The sequence below is a fragment of the Budorcas taxicolor genome, chromosome 5 (genome assembly GCF_023091745.1).
Source record: "Budorcas taxicolor isolate Tak-1 chromosome 5, Takin1.1, whole genome shotgun sequence".
Taxonomy (NCBI): Eukaryota; Metazoa; Chordata; class Mammalia; order Artiodactyla; family Bovidae; genus Budorcas; species Budorcas taxicolor.
In genome coordinates, this window is record NC_068914.1 from 83,260,383 (window position 1) to 83,278,857 (window position 18,475).

General features: G+C 38.8%; 1 protein-coding gene across 1 annotated transcript in view; it reads left to right on the forward strand.

Moving 5' to 3' along the window:
* Positions 1–11,308, forward strand: part of GXYLT1 (glucoside xylosyltransferase 1) — a 47,739-nt gene extending 36,431 nt beyond the window's left edge. Inside the window, exons 6-8 of the mRNA XM_052641013.1 lie at positions 2,736–2,859; positions 3,068–3,240; positions 11,147–11,308. Coding sequence (XP_052496973.1) covers positions 2,736–2,859; positions 3,068–3,240; positions 11,147–11,308 — 459 coding nt within the window. The remainder of the gene's footprint in view (positions 1–2,735; positions 2,860–3,067; positions 3,241–11,146) is intronic.
* The last annotated feature ends 7,167 nt before the right edge of the window (positions 11,309–18,475 follow it).

Sequence of the window (18,475 nt, forward strand, 5' to 3'; positions counted from 1 at the left end):
TGAAGGCAGGAGGAGAAGGGGATGACAGGATAAGATGGTTAGATGGCATCATCGGCTCAATGGACATGAGTTTAGGTAAACTCTAGGAGTTGGTGATGGACAGAGAGGACTGGCATGCTGCAGTCCGCGGGGTCACAAAGGGTTGGACACGACTGAGCAACTGAACTGATGGCTGAAAAACACCTCATGTATTTTAATTTTTACTTACCTGACTACACCACCTATGTGGGTGAAAACCTTTTCATACAATTTTTAGCTGTTTTTGTTTCCTCCTTTGTGAATGGCTGTATGTCCATTTCCTTTGACTTTTTCTTCTTTGCTGTTTTTCTGTTTCTGTTGGCTTAAACTCTTTTTGTTTATAATGCCTCTTTATATAAACTCATTTTTCATGGCTTTTTTAGTCTTGGATATTCTAGGTTATATCCTCAACAAGTACTACTAGTGTTATTGCTTCTTGTCCAGTATTTTTCTGGTAGGACTTTTCCTTTGTATAATAAAGATTTTTTTCCTTTGAGTAGATGTGTTTCTTTGAATAGGTGTATTTTTCTTCTTCTTTTTTTAAAATAAGTAAAATCTAGTGAAGACTTGAGCATGACGTGATACAAGGGGTATTCCAAAAGTACTGTCTATTGAATGTGTTGCTGGTCTTGGTCCTTGTTGATCAACTCATATTTTCCTTTTCAGATCCTAAGAACATTTAGTTAACATGATAAATAACTCACTGCAGAGTTATGCTTGCAATAAATTGTTTTCTTACTGTTTCCTTAAGTAAAATTTGTTTCAGTCATTTTCCAGATTGTGTGTGTGTGTGTGTGTGTATAGTCACTGTATTTATTGCATCCTGAGAAAGAAGGTAATACAATTACTATAGTAGATTATATTTAGTTTAAATATGTAGTTTTTTTCCCCTAGGAATTCTTACTTTTCCTTCTCAAAGGACAGATTGCTTATACCTCCATTGAGTTTATTATATATACCAGTGTTCTTGCCTAGAGAATCCCTTGGACAGAGGAGCCTGGTGGGCTGCTGTCCATGGCGTCACACAGAGTCGGACATGACTGAAGCGACTCAGCATGCCTGCATGCATTGGAGAAGGAAATGGCAACCCACTCCAGTATTCTTGCCTAGAGAATCCCAGGGACAGAGGAGTCTGGTGGGCTGCCGTCTATGGGGTTGGCACAGAGGCGGACATGACTGAAGTGACTTAGCAGCAGCAGTAGTAGCAGCAACAGAATAGCTTGTAACAATTGTTTTCAGACTATCTGGAGATAGAATCAGTGAAGAAGGAAAGTGCTTTTTTAAACATTGTTTGGAATCTGTCTTGAGCCAATGGTTTTGTAAAAAATAATATAAATAAATTACTTGGAAAATGCTAAAATAAATAGATATAAAATTACTCTGTTAAATTGCTATAAAAGTTTCTGAATCTTACTCTGAGTTTCTGTACTTGAATCTCTCAGAGGATATGAAAAATTCACTCATCAGCATGTTGCAAACTATAATTTGAAAAGTAGTTAGTTTAAACCTGGAGAGTTTCCAAGAGTCAAATTTGTATAAAAGACTTAGTATTCAACTCCACCCCTTTTCACCCCAGATTCAAATGATCCCCAGCCCTCTTTCAACTCTGTTGTTTCCTTAGGTATCTGACTTTGAGTTTTAAAATAATGAGCTATGAGTAATCCCATAGAGGCTGAAAAGGCATCTGATTAAATTCAGTATCTATTTTTTATTTATCAGTTTCAAGTGATCTCTTTGAAATGCCAATTATAAAGGATTAGCAAATCAGTCTAAGAGTCATAGTGATCATGGTGATAAGAGCTAACCAACACTGTACCAGGTACTGCTCCTGTGTGTGTATGTTAGTTGCTCAGTCATGTCCCACTCCCAGAGAAGGAAATGGCAACCCACTCCAGTACTCTTACCTAGAAACTCCTGTGGATGGAGGAGCCTGGTAGGCTGCAGTCCATGGGGTCACAAAGGATCGGACATGACTGAGTGACTTCACTTTCACTTTTCATACATTGGAGAAGGAAATGGCAACCCACTCCAGTGTTCTTGCCTGCAGAATCCCAGGGACAGGGGAGCCTGGTGGGCTACCGTCTGTGGGGTCGCACAGAGTCGGACACGACTGAAACGACTTAGCAGCAGTAGCGTGTCCGACTCTGTGCGACCCCATAGACTGTAGGTTGCAAAGCTCCTCTGTCCATGGAATTCTCCAGGTAAGAATAATGGAGTGGGGAGACATTCCTGTCTTCAGGGATCTTCCTGACTGAGGGATTGAACCCTGGTCTCCTGCATTGCAGGCAGATTCTTTGTTGTCTGAGCTACCAGGGAAGCCCCACTGCTTCTAGTACTTTTCATTTTTATATTAACACCTTTAATCTTCAACAGCTGTATTAAAAAGACGTAGGTACTGAAACTCTGTGCTTTTTAAGATGAGGGCACAGTCGTATCACTGAAACCACCACCTCCTTTCTCTTTCCCTTTTCTTCCCGACTTCTTAGTTTCATCATGGCTCCGTACAGCTTCAGATATCTTTTGTTATCTCTCCACTTGAGCTGTTCATTTTTCCTCACATTTAGGTTTAAGTTAGGGTCACATTGTTTTGTAACAAAAGAAGTTTACACATCTCCTGTTGCTCTGCAAGGATTGCTAAGGGAAGAATGAGGAACTGTCATTATGCTGCCATTTTTAACCTGGAAGTCTGAGAAATTTGTTAATGCATTTACCAACAGAATGATATGACCACTGTGCGACTACGATGGGGAGATATACTGATGCCGCTGCTTAAAAAATACAAACTGAACATTACATGGGGTGATCAAGATCTGTTGAATATCATATTTTTTCATAATCCAGGTAATTTTAAAAATTTCTTTTATTCTTTGTAAAAAAGAAAAACATAGTATTTAGTCAAAATTGAAAAAAATAGATTTATTTGATTTTGGCTTATATTAAGTTACCACTCTTTATGTTTAAAACAGAGTAAACTAAGTCTAAAATCTTTGCAGAATGTTAATTCTGTGGAATTAGGGTGTGTTTACTTCTTCATTTTATTTTTGCATAGAAAGCCTTTTTGTTTTTCCTTGCCAATGGAATTATCGTCCAGATCATTGCATATATGGAAGCAATTGCCAAGAAGCTGAAGAAGAAGGAATCTTTATTCTCCATGGGAACAGAGGTGTTTACCATGATGATAAGCAACCAGCATTTAGAGCTATTTATGAAGCATTGAGAAATGTAAGCTCTTTTATTTTTAAGTATTTTTGTGGACATACTTCCTGGTTTACAGAGAATTTGCATATCCTTTACTCTAGGTCATCAGTGATAAACCCCACCATGCCCTCCCCATACAGCTCTAGCACTTGGCCTTCTGCTGTAAGGAAGGGCACTGCCTTTTGCCCACTTACTGACCTATGCATTATCAGTATGAGCTCACTGATACTATTCTTTTCAACAAATTATAATGCAGTGTTCAATTTTATTTATATTGATGCTGAAGTTGTGCCAAATTTGGTGATTGGGCTGCCCCTTTTGGCCATCTCTTGTGCTTATTTGACACATTCCCATCATTATTTTGAGTACCTTCTCAAAGAGGAGGTAAGCAAAATATCCCAGGCTTATCTTATTATGCCTTCCCTGCCCTCGCCCTGAAATTAGTTTTCTCTCTAAGAAACTCTGATACTTATTGCTGCAAAGGTGTCTTCCCTTCCAAGCCCTTTCAGCAGCAGAGCTGGGAAATACAAAAATGCAAGCACATGCGCACACAGAGTCCTGTGCTGACACCAGTGCGCCCAGTTGCATTCTCCCAGGCTCCTTCCTTTCCTCTTCTACTTGGTTTCTGTTTTCTTCCAGTTAGAATCCTGGCTCCAAACGAAAACTTTTCCTCTTTTGCTTAAAGCTATAATTCATTTAAAATAATTTCAAAAATGCTCCATTTGGACTACTATCCCCACTCCTCTCCTTGAAAAGCTAGCCGGCTATAAGCATTCAGTTTGTTTACAGTCCTTCTCTCGCCCTCCCCACCCCTGGATGAGGGTGTATGTTCTGTATTGTGTTCAGACGTTATTTGCATTAGTTTTTTTCTGCTCCTGTCAGTGTCTTTATTTATTCATTTGAAATACTGCTGGATTCATGTATTTCCATATGCTTTCAGTTTTAAGTTTTTTTCTCATGTTTGTTGATTTAACTTTAATTTTTAAGAACTTAATCACTTTGTTGGCTGTGCTGGGTCTTTGTTGCTGCACAAGGGCTTACTCTAGTTGCAGTGAGTGGGAGCTGCTCTCTGGTTTCCGTGTGGAGGCTTCCCCTTTCAGTGGCTTCTCTTGTTGCAGAGCACAGACTCCAGAGCAGGGGCCTCAGTAGTTGTGGCTCTTGGGCTTCATTGCCCCATGGCGTGTGGAATCTACCAAGACCAGGAGTTGAAGCCGTGTCCTGCATTGGCAGGCAGAATCTTAACCCCTGGACCACCGGGGAAGTCCTCAGTTCAATTTGATGTGAGGAATATTAATATACTTCAGAAAGTCAAAGCTGTGTTAGGGTTTACTCAGAACCTGTACCTTCCGCAGCCTTCTACCCCAAGTCCCAGCCCCAGTCACCAGTTTCATTCTGGTGTGTCCTTCCTATACAGATGAGTAGGTACACGTATGCTTTGTAAGTCCCTTTTTCTTACATGAAAGGTGGTGTTCATCTTTATTTGCTCTTTGCTTTTGTTTTACAGTTTTCTGTAAGTTTGGGCATTGATAAATATCTTCCTCATACTTTTTTTACACAATTGTGTGATACTCCACTTTGTGCCTGTACTAGAGTTTATTCAGTTACTCTCCTATGTTTGAACATTTTGATATTCTCCAACATTTTGAATAAGAATGCAGCAGAATTCCCTGGTGGACCAGTGGTTAGGACTCCATGCTTTTATTGCTGGGGCTCTGGTTAGATCTCTGGTTTGGGGGCACTAAGATTCTGCACACTGCAAGGTGGGCCAATAAAGAGAAAGGGGGAAAGAGAGAATGAGAGAGAGAGAAAAGAAGGAAAGAAGTAACGGAGGGAGGGAGGAAGGAAGGAAAAAGCAATGTACTAATTAGGGTAAATTCCTGGACATGGGATAATTTTAATTGAAGTTACTGCCTGTTTCCCCTACATAGGGATTATTTGCATTCCTGCCAACAGTTCATGAGGAAGCCTGTTATGCACAGGAGTCTATTGTCAACCTTGAAAATTTTTTGCCATGCTAATAAGTGAGAAATGGAATCTTAGTTTAATTTCACTTTCTCTTGTGAGTGAGAGGAACATCTTTTTATATATCTAACAGCTGTTTTTACATCTTTTGGGAGTGAATTTTCTTTCAGGTCTCTTCCATTGATTTTTTAAAGTGACTTTATTTTTAACATATTTTATATGCCATCCTTTTCACTCATAGTGTAAATTATTCGGTGGTTTTTAGCATATTTACAGAGTTGTACAGTCATCACCATGTGAGACTTTCATACTTTACTTCCTGCCTCCCCATCAGTTGCTGCAAGTTCTTTGTGTATTTAAGATATTAGTTCTTTTTCTGTTATATCTGATGTAAATATTTTCTCCCAGTTTGACTTTGTTTATGGCATTTTTTGTCGTTCAGAGTTGTTTGTTTTTATAGAAATTTTTGTGTAATCAAATTTAAAACCTTTTTAAAAAAGTCATAGTTAGAAAGTCTTTCCCTACCTATACTCAGCTTACAGAAAGTTTCACGTATATACTGTTTCACTTACTGCATTTAGTCTTCTGCTCAATTTGGAATTTACTCTTGAGTAAGGGATAGATCTGATGTGATCTTTTTCCAAGTGGCCGTCTTCTCCCAATTATGTTTATTTGAAAGGTTATCTATAACCTGAAGAGTTGAGATACTGACTTTATCATGTACTAAAGTTCCATTTGTGATTTCTGGATTTTCTCTTCTGTTCCACTGGTCTGTCCATTTGTGCACTGACACACACCGTTTTCAGTATGAAGTCTTTGTGCTGAATTTTAATACCCTGTGCTGTATTTTAATATTCCCTGTTCACATCCTGTCCTCTTAGTGTCTTCCTACTTAGTGTATTTTTTTTTTACACAGATATCAACGCATTTAACAAAAAGTTGTTTTTTCGTTGGGAGTGTGTCGTCTTCACATGTTGACTTAGTGACTGCTGATGTTTTGATGGTGTTGAGACTTCTTAGGAACAAGGGTTGTCTTTGATTTGTGTCTTTCAGGAATGTTGAATAGATCTCTTCATACTGTGGATTTTGAACATATCTTAAGTCTATTCTGTTTTCTTTGTTGCCTTTGTAAATGAGGTTTCCTTTTTTAAATACTAAACTTTATATTGAGTTTGGAAAAAATTATTCTGGCCCTGTCACCCCAGATACCTGTTTCTGTCTCTTTTTCCCCTTGGGTCTGCTTTTATGTAGTTAAGGTGGATTAACAGGGGGAGATGATTATACTTCACGTATCTGAGTATGTTGGGGACCAAGACTTGGGGCAAAGCCAAATAAGGATTGGATTTATGATTTTGCTTAATGAGCTGTATATCAGGCACTATCCATGCAGCTAATTCACTGATAGCTGGGGAGAAGTTATATGTGACCATTCATCTCTCAGGGGGTATGTTCACTGTGCTGCTGGACCGTGTCTAATCGTATATGGATGTGAAGACAAATATCAGTAGCAGGAGTGCTGGTTTGGTCTAAGTGTGGGGATCAAAAGAGCTGATGCTCCTATTGGCGAGACTCTAAGCGTTTGCTAATGACTGATCTCAGTCAGTATTTGCTAGTACAGTCTCATTAATAGGAATGAGAATAAAGATACTGAACTCTAATCTCCTGAGACACAGACTGTTTTAGGATGTGGAAGAGTGTAAAGCTGTGCACCGAAGGGCCAGCAAAGGCCTCATTGATGAGGAGGCATTTGAAATGAACCCTGAAGAATGAGTAAGAGTTTGCCAGGTGAGCAGGCAGAACCAACACTGCCTGAGAAAAGGTCTTGCTGCTGCTGCTGCTGCTAAGTCGCTTCAGTCGTGTCCGACTCTGTGCGACTCCATAGATGGCAGCCCATCAGGCTCCCCTGTCCCTGGGATTCTCCAGGCAAGAATACTGGAGTGGGTTGCCATTTCCTTCTCTAACGCATGAAAGTGAAAAGTGAAAGTGAAGTTGCTCAGTCGTGTGGGTGGTAGAAAACCCATGAGGAGGTCAGGAGTTGAGCTGTTTAACTGGGGTGATGGGTTAAAGTAGGCAGTGGCTGGACTGGGCCGGATGTGGTGACGACGTGTGCTGTGTAAAGTGGTGATCTGCAGTACAGGGAGCTGAAGTTTTCTCTTGGAAATGAGTGTTGCTCACACTTGGTGGTAGGGAAAGTGCTGATAGCATTTTACGCCACGGTTTTAGTGTTTTTCTGAATTTCTTAATCCTATAAGCCTGAGAGATAGGGTTTCTGAATAATCAGTTTATCATGATACAGCTACACTCACTGAAGAATTATAAAATTTAGTGTTGATGTTCATTTTCATGTAGCTGACCTTGTATGCCTTCAGAATCAATATTATATTTTAATAATGCTTTATGATGGCTTGTCAAGAGGTGATAAAAATAACAAAAGGTACTTTTGGAGTTCTGAGACTTTGCAGGGTAGAAAAGAAATGCACTCCTATAAAAATGTGATTTCTTTGTTGCCTCTGAGCATTTTTTTAAAAATCCATTATTAAGGAATTAAATCTTACTAGTTTCATTTGATCTTTTCTTTGATCTCTTACAAGTATATACTTAAAAAAACCTGAGTATTTGTTTTAAGCTGATTAATTACACTTGATTTTTAAGAAATAAATCTTATTTTAAGACCCGTTTCAAACACTGAAGTAATTAATGACTAGTGGTTGTTTTCGGTTTGTATTAATTAGCTGTATCTACCCAGTTTTCAACTTAATGAAGTTAATCAGTCTTTTTGGTGCTTGGTTAGTTTTTTTTAATCTTCTCTATTATTCAATGGAAAGTATAATTTTTAAAAGAATTACTGTTCAGAGAGAGGTATTTATGCAAGTTTCAAGAGAGAAGCTTAGTCATAGCCGTTGAATGTTGTGAACCATAAGGATATGAACCATCTGTGAAATGTGAATGCATGGCTATGTCTGCCAGCAAATCAGGTTTTACAGTCCATACATAATTGTTAAATATTGTTTGTTGAGTGAATACAAATACCAAGATTAAAAAGTGCAGATTCACAGTGGGAATAAAACATTTTATTGCTCTGTAAAGTATTTTCTGCTTCCTGTATTTCATTTGAATTATTAGATTTCGTGGTGTTTCTGTGTTAACTTTGATTTACCTCACCCGCTGCTTGTATCTGCATAAGGTGCAGTAGATTTGCAGAGATGCAGAGGACTCGACCTCCTCTCCTGCACAGTTTCCCTGTATGTAGCTGGCACTTGGCATCTGAAGGATTGGACTGCCTGCCATTGTGCCTGTATTTTTAAAACATGTTCTGTTTTTTGAAAATGCCTTGAAGTATCTCATTGTGGGCATCATTGCCTCACTGTTTACTATCTGCCTTCAGCTGACATTCTTATATATAAAACATGACCTTCCTGAAAGTTTGTGTGCTGGGTACAGTGCCAGTGAAGAGGGAGTGATTATCTGTGTCAGGAGAGCTTCTTGGAGGAGCTGACATTGGACTGAACTGGAAGGACGAGTACCAGGCAGCCAGGAAAGGTGTGGACGAGTCCAGGTAGCACACAGTAGGGGAGGAGGAGGCTTGCAGTCAGGTGAGGGCACTGTGGCCTCTGGGCAGGTGAGCCTCTGGATGCAGGTGCGTGCACAGTCCTGGGTGCTTGTGGAGTCTATGCCTGGTGGAGGGCGTGACTGCTGGCTCTGTATGTACAGGCGGGCATTTGGTGATTTCTCACCTTCTTTCGGAGAGGGCGATGGCACCCCACTCCAGCACTCTTGCCTGGAAAATCCCATGGACGGAGGAGCCTGGTGGGCTGCAGTCCATGGGGTTGCTAAGAGTCCGACACGACTGAGCGACTTCACTTTCACTTTTCACTTTCATGCATTGGAGAAGGAAATGGCAACCCACTCCAGTGTTCTTGCCTGGAGAATCCCAGGGACGGGGGAGCCTGGTGGGCTGCTGTCAACAGGGTCGCACAGAGTCTGACACGACTGAAGTGACTTAGCAGCAGCAGCAGCACCTTCTTTAAAGGTCAAACTTCTTGTGGTATATGGTGGACTAAAAGAGCTGTAATCCATGAGGCACTGTTTTTATTTCAGGAAAATATTCATCAAAAGACCTCCCCAGTGAAGAAAAAAAATTCTTTAACCACAAACACTGGGATTTAAAATCACAAGGAAATGAACAGAATCTCAAGTATTCCCGGGAATTAACTTTTAAACACCTTTGTAACATTTTCATTTTTAGTCATTGTAGAGTAGGAAAAAGACCCAGTTTGGTCTTCCCAGGGTTACTCGCCTCTCAGCCACAGTTGTCCTAGGATGTTTTTGTACGCAGTGAAGTGTTACCAGACAGTGTCACTTCATACAGGTGCTACACCTTGATGAAGGTTACCTTCTTCAGCATGGCTGCTACTTTTAACCCCAGAGAAATGTGGACATATCTATATACAGCACACGGCAGTTCACCACTGTTAACTGAGCTTCATCTTTGCAGCAGAGTTTTTGAAACTCACTTGGCACAATTTCATTTGCTTTTTTGGGTAAGCAGTGCTGTGTGGTTGTAAAGCTCTTTGCAGGTGGAATCCTGGCTCAGCCATTTAGAGCTTTGTAACTGGAAAAATCCTCTCTCCCGACCTTAGTTGCTTCATTGTAAATTGTCATGTTTCATGAAGTCATTGTGAAGCTTAAATGCATTACTACATATAAAGCTCTTAGCCTGATGCCTGGTGTGTAGGAAGTGCTTTCTTTTTAACCAGTCTAGCTTTCAGCAGTTTCTCCCAGATCCCAGAGTGCTGGCTGTTATTATTTTCATTACATTTCTTCGTAGTTAAGCCTCTTCTCCTTCCCACCTTTTTTTTTTTTTTTTTTTTTAAATTTTTAAAAATACCTTAAGGTATTTATCTTCAGTATATGGGATTGGGTTTGAAAAAATTACCCAAGAGGGAAGGTTTCATGCATAATGATCCTAGTTTTCTTGCACTAGAGGCACCAGGGTTTAGGATCTCTGTGCAGCCCTATCACGTCAGTGTTCTGAATGAGCATTGAAGTTCAGCCTGTTCTCCATAGAGGGGCTGCAGCTTCCTACAGACTCACTAATTGTGATTCGAGTGGTGCTTCCATTCCTCTCCCTCTGTGGCAGGGTAGTAAACCTCAGGTCATTTGCAGTCCTCCTAGATTTCAGGTTCTGAATTTCCTTTAGAGTCTTCCATTTTTTTACTGACTTCAAACTTTCCTGTAAGATATCTTCAAGCCCCCTTAGTCTTTCTAATTGTGGTTGCAAATAACAAAAAGGTGCATGGCCGAAAATACTAAGATCTCAGCTTTTTTTCCACTTACTACTACTACTACAGTGTTTTCCAAAATATATTTCTTGAGATAGGAAGACATTTTGTAGTGAAAAAGGATTCTGAAAGTACATTTTGTAATTAGTGGGGCATACACCATTCAACAGGTGCATTTTCTGTTTTGATAGTTTCTCACGTGCCCCTGTGAATCTCGCTCAAGAGTGCATGGTGTTTCAGTTCAGTCGCTCAGTCGTGTCCGACTCTTTGCAGTTCTCAAACATTTATCCTTGGGCAGCTAGGGTTCTTTGGGAAACCCTGAATTGTGCTCTCTTTATCTCACTCCTTTCCAGTCCAGCTTCACCAGTGTTACTGGAGTGATTTTTTGGCTTTTATTAGTCTTTCTCAGCCACCTTCAGACCTGTTGCTTGTCTTCTCACAGCTGTGAGAATCTCTGGGTCTTTTCTGCTCTTGACCATGTCCTTGCCTTGACACAGGATTCTCTGCCTCCTCCCGCCTCCTGTGAGATGTCTTCTATTTAGTTCATTGAAATTATTTGTTGGGCACGTGCTTTCTATGAGACTTTTTAAAGTGGAGAGTGTTGAGATAAAGGTGGATTGAAGAAGTTATTGGGAATAGAGTTAAGTTTTTATATATATCTTTGTCTTTTTATCTTCTTTCTCTAGTGTTCTTTTGAAGATGACAGCATCCATTCCTTATTAAAGCCATTAGAACTGGAACTACAAAAGACAGTGCATACATACTGTGGAAAAATTTACAAAATATTTATCAAACAGCTGACAAAAAGTATACAAGACCGTTACGACAGACCGCCAAAAGAAAGGTGATTCTTGGTGACTGCTAAATCAAATGAATTAAAACAACAAAATATCAGAGACTGTTGTGAAGGAATAGTCTTAGATGAAGTTTTCGGGAAGGAATTATTCATCTTCAGTATAATTTTTTTCCTGAAGAAGTTAAATGAGCTGTATTTTCATGTAATGAAGAACAAGTTGAAGTCTTGGACCTCAACAAGAAGATATTTTTGATCTCTGATGTTTTATAATGTTATCTGGTATCATTCCAGTACTGACAAAAATATTATTGAATGGTTATGGCCTACAGACTTGGGTTGACTCTTAACTCTCAAGTAGGTAAGAGCAGTAGGGATGTTTGGATGGAGAAATGTACCTCATACACAGTGGAAACACTCAAACTGTGAGTATAGCAATAATCTTATGTCAGCACTAACCTCACTTTAAATGTGTGAGAAAAAAAGTTGTTTACAGAAACAGGAAAGGTTCTGTTTCTAAAGAAATGTGATGTAACTGATGTCACTATTGACAATCTGTGCGTGCCTTTATACATTTCATCTCTGTTTAAAATATTTTTGTGACAATCACGTTGAAAAGTGTTTTTAGTTTGTATGTAAGCTGCACATTTAAGATTGAGCTCTATAAGAAAAACAGTGAAAGTTTGGGTTTTAGTCTTTGTGTGTATTTGTGAAATGTAGTATTTTCATTTGTATGTGCTTAACTGTCTTGCCAAAAGTCAAATCTAAGATTATTAAGCAAGTATTTTAGGAAAACTTTTTATCACTTTAAATGAAAAATTTCAGCTTTACTGGGCATTCTGGAAGCAATAAATATGCAGATAATAAAGTGAGAACCTAACAAGTATACTTATGTGATGGTGGAAAATGTGATGGACCGAAATACGGAAGCTACGTCTTCTGTGAGCAGTGATTACAGTTATAATGGAGCAGGAAACAGTGGTCCATTGAAACCTTTCCCCTTCTACCTCAAAGTGGCTTTGCAAAATGTCTTTGAAGAAGCAAATATACATATACAACCTTAATTTAAGTACATTAGAAAACTTTCATGGGTGATTTGGCTTAAGACTGTCACATCTGACTGTAGGGAAAACAGTTTTGATTTGGTTAATGCGCGTGTCCTCCTTTTTTGAGTGTCACTTAAGACAGCTATTTTTTTATCTTGACAGTAAGAAAAATATTACCTTTCTTAGTGTTTTTGACCTTTAACTGATACAACTATAGATTCTGAGTACTTAGCATGTACTGTGCTGGGGCACATGTCTCTTTACCAAGTACTATGAAGTTAACTTCTTTTTCTCCTTTTGATATTTTAATAAATAGAGAAGAGAAAATCATGAAGGAAAACTGCCACTCTCTGGTCGTTTATGAAGTACCTAAAATAGTGGTGACTGGCTTTATGAAGACACAGTGCCCTCTGTGGGGATGTGGGAGAAGAGCTGGCTTCTGTCTGGCGCGGTTCAGTCAGGGACAGGTTGAGAAAGGAAGGTGTAAGGAAGACGAATCAGAATTTGACAACCAGCCCAGCTCTCATGGGACAGAAGCCCTTAGGGAATGCCGTGGTGAACCTGAGAACTCATGAACTTGTTGAGATTGGATTGGCTAAATAAAAAATTGGATCCCTAGAATTTCGAAGTTTGGAGCAGATAGGATCATTTTTAATGGCCCCGGAGGAGACCCTTGGCTGCCTGGCACATTAGGCTCTTGTGGGGGCCTTGACGAGAATGGCCTGGACTGCACCTTAGATGACCCTGCTATGCCATATCCAGCTGGGTCTGCACACTACACAGAAGTGGAGAGAACAGTACAGTGGGCCTCCTTGTCCAGATTGAACACGTCAGTGTTTTACCATGTTTGTGTTATCTGTCCCTTTTTCCTTTGCTGATGTATCTTAAAGAAAATGCCAGTCATCATGTCATTTCACCTGTATAAACACTTTGGTAGCTACAATGACATTGTACCCCTTTTGGCTTCAGTTAATATCAAAGGCACATTTCCCATATGATAAGAGTGCAAAAATAAGTCACCTTATGATTCTATTTTTATAAGCACCTCAGATGATTTTGGCGTCATTTAGTTTGGGAACCACTGGAAATCATTCTGCCAACTTGAAGGCTGAAGTTAGGACCACAATTCTCAGCGCAGTTGGTGGATTATAAATGTGATTCTGAAATGTTAATGGAAGTACTTGGGGTTATTTACAAGATATGAATTTATATTGTTAGGAAGTTCCTTAGGTTTAATGTTCTCAGTGAACGGACTCTTAGCCCCTTGGGCTCTAGTATGATGGAGACTGGGTAGAGAGTGTCGTAGTTTAGCTGGGCTGTCTGCCGTGGTCTCACACGTGTGCCTTATTTATACCATCACACTCTCCGTGTGGGCTCAGTTGGAAGGTTCTTCACTTGGTTTATTCAGTCCTGACCTAATTTTAGCATTTTACCATAAATTGGGTTATGGTGAAAACTCTCCACTGAGGGACTGTTTTTACCTAAAATTTAGGATATCACAGAAAGTCCTTAACAATATTAAAATGAATTTTCTGAGTTTAGATAAACTTTTTGCTTGAGAAGTTTCAAGGAATACAGTTTCTCAGCATTAGTGAGGTTAAATTCTAGAGCAGCTTAGAGAATGTTTTATATTTCTTTCCTTAAGACAGTATAACTATGCAGTGTATTTGAATTATATATTCTTTGAGTCTGTGTCTTAGAAAAATTCTGACCTCAGAATTATCTCTGGGCTACAGTGTTACCAAAGTGGAATGACTTTATAATGTAGTCAACTTTCATTTATATGAAGTTGCCATCTTAGAGGAAAAAACCTTGGAAAATACCTTTAGAAAATATATATTGTGATTTGCATTTTAAGAAAATACATACTTTGTTTTTTCCCCCTGGGAAGAGTAGTTCATAATGTATATACAGTAACCCAGTTATCTTTGGATACTTTAGAGCCTGAAACAGTATTACTGCTTCACTGCTCTCTCATTTTGCCTCAAGTTGAATGTTATTGGTGTAAAGGAAAGAAAACCAAACTGAACTGGATCTGCATTCTCTTCTTGGTTAGGGGGCCAGGGCATATCATTCACCTTTTCTGTACCCTAAGTTTGCGAACAATCAGTGTGCCTTTCCCACCTCATGAGACTCGGCAGTCATGGAGCTGTGAGACCCAGAAGAGAGGATGGGTTAGCTGCATGGCTTGCCTTATGCCCCTCCAGCCTTGCTGCTGAAGTTCTGGGTTGCCCTGTTGCCTCCTGTACAGGTCATTCTGTTTTAGACTGAATGTTTGCTGACGTGCATTGTATCTCCAGTGTGAATTTGCTTAGCTTGTGTAAGGAAGAATTTTTAAGGACGAGAAAGTGAAGAAAAGTATGATGTAAATGAATGATTAGAGGAAGAAGGAAAAGAGAGGAAGTGAGAGAAGTGAGGAAATAGAAGGGAATAAGAGTGAGAATGGCCAAAGGCAGAGAAAGAGAAGAGTGGCCAAGAGTGGGGAATAGAGAAGGCAGGAGGGAGGGGAGTGGTGTGGGGACAGTCACTTTTGAAGCTGCAGCCCCCTAGCCTGGACCGCTGCCAGCTTGCCTTCCTGTTTCAGTTCGTGGCCCTGTGGCGTCAGGCTTTCATGGAAGGGGCAGCCAGGCTACCTCTGTTGAATTTGTTTGTTTGATTTGTTGATAGTAGAGTCTTTCCCCAGTTACTCTGCTCACTGATCATTTAGTGCTATGATTCTACATTGTAGTTTTTTTTTTCTTCTTCTTTTTATATATTGGATCCCAGTTTGTGACCTAAGACCTGTGGAAACAGGATGACAAATATCTTCCTTTTTGACATCCTTTTAGTCCCCCCAGATAATGGATTATGCAGGACTGACCACATAGATCATAGAGGAGGTTAGGGTGGAGGGGATAACCTTATTAGATCCGAAGGGGGCCCAGGAATCTATCTGGTTTTCCCAGATGATACTGATAGGAGGCCAGGTTTGGGAACCACTGCCCTGCCTTGAGTGGCAGTTTAAATCACACATCACATCCACTGATTCCTCAATAGGCATTCTTCCAGGTGGAGTGTTAGGAAGGGATTCAAGAGAACAGGATACAACAGGAGTACATTAAATGGAAAAACCTTAAAAGAGGGTAGTCAGTGTCTTCTTTTTCAGAAGTTTATATTGTAAGGAGTAAACATCTTAGTGTTAATCAGTAGTGATTTAGCAAGACCACTAATTTTTTGTTTTTAACTTTTTGATTTCGTAAACAGAAGAAACGTAGGGGCACACGATGTCAGGAAAGATAGGTGCACAGTGTGTCAGTGTAGGAACAGTTATCAGTTTATTAAATGTAACTTCAAGTGTCTTAAAACAATTGCCTTATTGCATTTTAATATTTAATTAAAGTAGATTAAATAATGATTAGTACTGTAACAGTTATCCTTTTATACATTGCCAAAGCAACCCTTTTTTGCCTGTTAAAGCCTGGTTTAACTGTCCTGATATTTGTTGTTTCTTGATTCATTGAACATGAAACTAGGTTTTTAAAACTAAGTTATATGAACTTAAGGCAGGTGTAAAATGTGGTGCAAGGATTTTTTTTACCTAAGAATGAATATGATGTTAATTTAGATATCTAGCAATTACAGAACTATAAGAACATGGAATAGCATGTTGAACTAGGCGATTTAAAACTGATTACAAATCAATGTCAGACTTACTTCTAAATGGAAAATATCTATTGTCACCTCATTTCCACCAATAATTCCAAATATCTAATGGGATTATTTTTTAAGAATTTTCTATAACTCCAGTTTTCAAACAAAAGAGAGCCTTCGAAAAGATATGGAGAGAAGAAAGAAAATCTCACTTTTAATGCTGTGAATGCTATTTGGAAGGTCTGGTCAGACTTTTTAATACCAGCTTAACTGATGTGAAGCCTCTGATGATGTGTAGTTTACATATACTGTCTGAATTTGTAAGCATATTCAAATATACAACATCATAGTAAGTCCTTGTAAAAACTAAAGAGAAGCAACAGTGTACCTTCCATTTAAAATATAAGTTGACTTTGGCTATGATGGAAAATAGCTGTTTTCAATCTGTGTATAAAATTTCTTCAGGGAATATTGGGGTGTTATGCAAAAATAATTCAGGTCTTGTAGCTTCGCTGTCGACTGTCACCCATTTCAAACTCACCAGAACACACATGCATCGCATTCATTGTCAGTATTTGAGAGCTGGGCCAGGGGCTTTTGGTGGATGTTGTAACAGAAGATCTGTGAAGGAGATGGTGGTTTGCACCTGTTCCTGAAATCAGAAACTGGAAGGTGTTTCCATTTTTCACGAATATTTGCATAAATGTGTTAATATTTTGAGTAGTAATGATTCTAAAGCTGCAAGAAGGCATTTTGCTATACTGTGATACGTAGCGATTACTACTCTTAAACAGCTTTTTACCTTAAAATATTATGATTTTAGGATAAATTGGATATCCTCCTCCAAGTAGTTTGTGTGTCTTGACATTTATTAAAGAGAAGGTGAGTGCAAGATTATAGATTCAGATATAATGTGAGAATAATGGCAAGTTGCTTTGTTCTGTTTTGGGGGGAGTTCATATCATCTTTTTCACTCTATGGTGTTATTAAATAAACATATACTCAATAAATGTCTGATTTCTTCAAATGATGTGTCTGAATTATTCTAGAAGGCTAATGCATATTGATGTATGGCAAAAAACCATCACAATATTGTAAAGTAATTATCTTCCATTTAAATAATTTTTTTAAAGTAATTTTGAAATCATTAGGCTTGGGAAACTTGATAACTAAAAGTCCAGGCAGGTGGCAGTTCCTGGATTGACTAATTCAGCAACTGGACAATGTCATTGGAAACCTAGGCACCTTCTGTCTTTACATTACTGTTCTCACATGTGAGCTAGTTTTCCCCCCATGGCCCCCAAATGACAGCCAGCATTCTGGGTCCCAAATGATAACCAGAGGCAAAAATACATCTGTTTATAAGAGGAAGGTGCCATCTGTCCCCATTCACTTGCCCTCATAGCCATAGCAGTGGCTGTCTGTGTCCAAAACAATTACTTTTCAAAGAGAATGAAACTTGAATGTTTCGCTCAGATCTTGATTTGCCCCAAACTTAAACATAGCCTCCCCTTGAAAAATGGCTACTCACAGGAAAGGAAAAGGAAGTAACATCAGGGTTCTGTTAGAAGTCTGTGGGGTAGAAGGGTAGATAAGAGACCTACATGATTTTACTGGCCCAAGTATTTCTTAAAACTTCCCAGAGGATCAAATTTCAGATCTAGAGAAGAGCACCTTTTCTGTGCCAGAGTGTAATTGTGCTTTAATGGGTCTCTGTAATGTTATGATCCAATAGTTCTCAGGCTTTTACATATTTTATTATTTATACTGTGATTTTCTGGTCACAAATAATAGCATAAGCATAAGGGTTTTAAAAGATACTGAGGTGATGAGTACTTACAAGAGAGTTAAAATCAACTAACGTTTGTTTTAAATCATTTATGTTGCACAATGTCCTTTTTGAAAAAAATTCAAATACAGAAGAGTTAAAAGCATACTAAGTAAAAAAAAGACTCCTACCAAGTCACCCCTGAGAACATTTAGCGTGTATCCTCCCTGTCTTGCACTGCACATTTACGCATGAGGCACCGGCACTGGGCTTGCTGCTACAATGTCTGACAGCTTGCCTCATTTCAGATTATACATTATAATATCTTGCCTTGTTGATACATTAGATCCACCTCGTTCTTTAGCTACATATTATGTAATGATAGTGTACTTAAGTAGAGATTAGCCTATGGACTTCTGAAGAATGAAACCGAAAGTAATGAATTTTAATTTGTTAGGGGAAGTAGTCATTAACTATTTTTACCATTTTTCTAGTTGTGATTTAATTTAAGTGCATTAAGTGGAAAGTTTTTGTAAAATAATTTGTAATATACAATAGATAATATAATCAAAGTAAGTAATAGTTATATCTTTGTGAGACGGACATGTCTAAGTACTGTTACTTCAGGGTTATTCTTATACCTTTCCATTCTTTCTTAAAAAGACATTTTGAATAGTAAAGTTTTAAAAAATTTGTGAAAATTAACAAAATTTGACCATCAATTTTACTTATGCTTTATCTGCTGTTCTTTAGCATTTAAAATATTTTAATAGGGTCA